Below are 4,457 nucleotides of genomic sequence, written 5' to 3'. Positions count from 1 at the left end.
AATTCACCGAAAAATGATTTTGCACAACAGTTGAGCAATGAACAATGAGGCCAGGAAGCCGATGAAAAATGATAACTTTGGGTCACTGGTCATTAAACTAAGAATAATTAGGGATTGTATCGACAATGGTTAATAGTGGGTTTTAGACGGACAACCTCACGACGCCACTCTGGCAAAGTTATTCCCACGGTTTCCTTTAGAAAAAAATCTTAAAATAATAAATTAAAAGTGTTTTTATTTAAGCTACTGTGTTCTCAAAAGTACAAGGTTTAGGGGTCTTTTTTTCCAACTATTACCCTCTTGTAGAAAACTCGGAGAACTTCATAAGTCACTATAAAATAAAGATGAGTTAAATTATAAAGTTTTGAAAAATTAAATAACTTCGTATTTTATTCATAAAAAATATTAATGGAATCTATTATTTTTTTTACTTTTATTTAATATTGAGATTTTTCTTAGAAAAATAAATAAGACGATAGATAATAACGATAAAGAAATATATAATTTCTTTTTTTCTTTTTTGATTTGATTTTCTGCTATATTATCATAACGTCAAATTGTCCCTTCCTTTTTGTTTGTTTTATTTATGGGATAATATTTTGAATAAACCATGTGGGTCTATATTTTAATCTTATGTGTTAATCATTAATTTAGTATTTATTAGATATACAACAATTAATTAAAGTTAATGGATAGTATATATATATATATATATATATATATATATATATATATATATATATATATATATATATATATATATATATATATATATATATATATATATATATATTATGTGTGTAAGTGTATATATAGTCCTTTCATGTGAGACATAAGAAGAAACATGTTTCTAGTTCATTTGCTTGCTAATAATATCATGGCAACATTCCAATCCCTTCAATTTTTTCTCCTTTCATTCCTCACCTCTATCATTTTGATGATCTTTATTCGTTTCAAATTGTTTCCATCTAGTTTGAAGATCAAGAAATGTTTACCCCCATCGCCACGAAAGCTTCCAATCCTTGGAAACCTCCACCAACTAGGATCGCACCCCCATCAGTCTCTACATGCTTTGTCTAAGAAATATGGTCCGCTCATGCTCATTCATATTGGGAGCATACCGACGCTTGTAGCCTCATCTGTCGATGCAGCCCAAGGAATCTTGAAAACCCATGATTCATCATTCTCAAGTCGGCCCAATATGAGTATAGTCAAAATCCTTTTCTATGGCGGTAAGAACCTAATATTTTCTCCACAAGGGGAACATTGGAGGAAGATGAGGAGCGTTTTAGTCACCCGTCTTGTAAGTAATGCACGTGTTAAGTCATTTCGAAAAGTAAGAGAGGAAGAGACAATGAATCTGATTGGCGCGCTTGAAGATAGTCATGGCTCTTTGGTTGATTTGAGTGCATTAATAGTCAAACTTACAAACACCATAATTTGTAAGGTGGCATTCGGAAGGGTACATTCTGGGCCAAAGTTCACAAACTTATTAAAAGAACATGTCGAAATGATTGCAACTTTTAGTGTGGGGAGTTACATTCCATGGTTGTCCTGGGTAGATCGACTGACTGGCTTAGAGGGAAGAGCAAAAAAAGGTGCTGAAGAATTTGACGTGTTCATTGAAGGTGTTATAGAAGAACATGTGAATAAAAAAGGAGGAATGGAGGCTAAAGGTGATGATGTGCAAGACGTAGTTGACATCTTATTGGAATTCCAAAATGAGAACACAACCGATTTTACCCTTGATAGAGATTCCCTTAAAGCGGTTATTTTGGTATGATTTCTATTTCTTTCTCTCTAAGATAAAGTGTCATTAATTATTATACTTAGAGCATACACAATGGATTAGATTCTATCATTGTGAGATGCTACCATCGTGGAATGTCATGTTGACATTTGGTGGATTTGGAGTTTCATGGCCATTGAAGTATCCAATGGAAAAAAAATTTATCTATTAGCTTGTTGATTAGTAACTTCCAACGCATACAAATTGTTGTGTCTTGATTATATATATATATATATATATATATATATATATATATATATATATATATATATATATATATATATATATATATATATATATATATATATATATATATATATATATATATATATATATATATATATATATATCACGTGGGCATATATTTAATTATGTGCTGTGCACGATCTAGCAAATCAGAATGGTATGAACAGTATTGTGTTGGACATAATTTACTTGGTTTCAAGTGTATGTATGTAGGTACGTAAAGCATCGATATCAAATTTAAACAAGATATATATGCATGCATGCAAACGTTTTGATTCAATTCATTTTTTAAGTTGCGACTTTGTAGTGAAAAAACACTAAACTTTTTAGTTGCTTGCTTGTAGGTGTATAGTACTTATGAAGAAAATCAAATTAGAAGGTAAAACTAAGAAATTTTTTGTTTAATATTTATAGGATGTATTTGCCGGTGGAACGGATACCACATTCAACACTTTGGTATGGGTACTGAGTGAGCTAATAAGAAACCCAAGAGTAATGAAAAAGTTACAGCAGGAAGTTACAAAAGTAGCACAAGGGAGATCCATGCTTTTCGAGGAAGATTTTGAGAAAATGGAGTACCTAAAAGCTGTGATAAAGGAGTCCTACCGATTGCATCCTCCGGCCCCATTTCTTCTTCCTCGGGAATCAGTAGAAGATGTGAAAATGATGGGATATGATATTCCAGCAGGCACACGAGTGTTTGTCAATGTCTGGGCAATAGGAAGAGATCCTACGGTATGGGAAAATTTTGAGGAGTTTAAGCCTGAAAGATTCATGGACAGTTCCGTTGACTTTAGAGGGCATCATTTCGAGTTGATTCCATTTGGTGCTGGCCGTAGAGGATGCCCTGCAATTCATTTTAGTGTAACTATCCTCGAGCTTGTATTAACAAATCTCATATACAAGTTTGATTTCAGATTGCCAGATGGAGAGAAAATAGAGGATATGGACATGAGTGAGAGAAATGGGCTTACAGTCCATAAGAAGGCCCCTTTACTGGTTGTGCCGACTCCTCGGTAGCTTCATTGTCTCTCAACTTGGTAATAATTTGATTTTGGTTGTTGTTGTCGACTATCTCGACATCTCCTTCATCCTAGCTGTTTGCGAAGTCAGCATATGTTGCTTTGCTTAGCGTTCTCTTTGTTTGGGCTGTTTGTTTACTTTGGTTTTTTCCTAGTGACGTCTGTTTGTTTCTATCTTGTTCTTGTTTACTTGTTAGCCTCTTTGGTGATTTCTTATAATCCACCTTCTATGTATTGTAAAGAATCTTTGGGTCTTCTAATAAACAAAACCAAAAATTTACATTTGTCATTTTCTCGTAATTTATAAATTTTTTCCAATGCTTTCTAAAAAAAGACACCTCAACAATTTTCATTTGTCATTTTCTCATCATTATAAATTTAAAAAATTTAAAAAACGTTTATAGGCGTTTAATCTTGGAAACAAATCACATGATTCTATTAGCATTTGAAATTTGAAATTGATTATTTCCTACCTGATTATAGCATATGTGACTTTCCATATACTAATCAAATTCACACACTCCACTTTGCTTTCAGATCTTAATCACCATTAAAATGTCAAACCCTCTTCCATTTCTCTCTTGCTGCTCTACACTAATCGAAGCTAATCACCCCCCCCCCCCCCCCCCCCCCTCCCATCCTCACTCTTTCTTCAACAAGAATAGGATGCTTAAAATCAAAAGCCCACTTTGTCCTCTATTGCAGTGGAGGGTTCTTCCGCTGGTGATTTTTGAGATCAAGCAATTCCATTTCTTTCAAATTTGTTTTAAAAAAAGAAGAGGTTGTTGTTTCATGGTGTTTTTTTGAAGGAGGGTGTGATATGGTCGGTAATAGGTTCGTTTTTTTCTTATTAGATCTCAGTTGTCAACCGATTCGTAGCATGGAAATCGAATTGATTTTCAGGCCCAAACTCAAACCCATAACCTATTAAATATGTTAACTGTGTTCGAAATCCATGGATTTTATGCATCTTTTGTATAATTTGTTGCTTTTTTTTATCACCCGGAAGGATATTTGGAAATTTATTTTTTGGTTTAAATATGTAATTTCTTTTGAAACCCAAAAAATTAAAATCTTTATACAAATGTCATATATTATTGAACTTATATTGGGGTCAAATTCTTTTTTAAGCTAACGAGTAGACTTGGTTTTTAATAGTCGGTATTTTTTCATGTTCTTAAGAGTGTGTATGTCTTCAACCAATCTAGATTTTTTCGTTTTCACACTCAGCGGTTGCGAAGGAATCTGATGTAAGCTTCCAATTACAAGCTTGTATGTTCTTTGTTCATACATCTTTCATTTTTTCTAATTTCTTCTAAAACCCCAAACTTGGTCTTGAGTGACCTTCCTAATTAGTGCGTCTTGGGAGATTGCTAATTTGCTACATTGTTCCTTACTCT

General features: G+C 33.0%; 1 protein-coding gene across 1 annotated transcript; it reads left to right on the top strand.

The window, feature by feature from the left end:
* The first annotated feature begins 849 nt into the window (after window positions 1-849).
* LOC111916721 (cytochrome P450 Tp4149) lies at window positions 850-3,341 on the top strand. The gene is made up of 2 exons (XM_023912380.3): window positions 850-1,777; window positions 2,450-3,341. Exons 1-2 carry the CDS (start codon window positions 878-880, stop codon window positions 3,053-3,055), a joined length of 1,506 nt encoding a protein of 501 aa, XP_023768148.1. The 5' UTR covers window positions 850-877; the 3' UTR covers window positions 3,056-3,341.
* Window positions 3,342-4,457: the final 1,116 nt, after the last annotated feature.

The sequence above is a fragment of the Lactuca sativa genome, chromosome 1 (assembly GCF_002870075.4).
Source record: "Lactuca sativa cultivar Salinas chromosome 1, Lsat_Salinas_v11, whole genome shotgun sequence".
NCBI lineage: Eukaryota > Viridiplantae > Streptophyta > Magnoliopsida > Asterales > Asteraceae > Lactuca > Lactuca sativa.
Note: the sequence above shows the minus strand (reverse complement) of the source record. Positions and strands in the feature narration are given on the sequence as shown.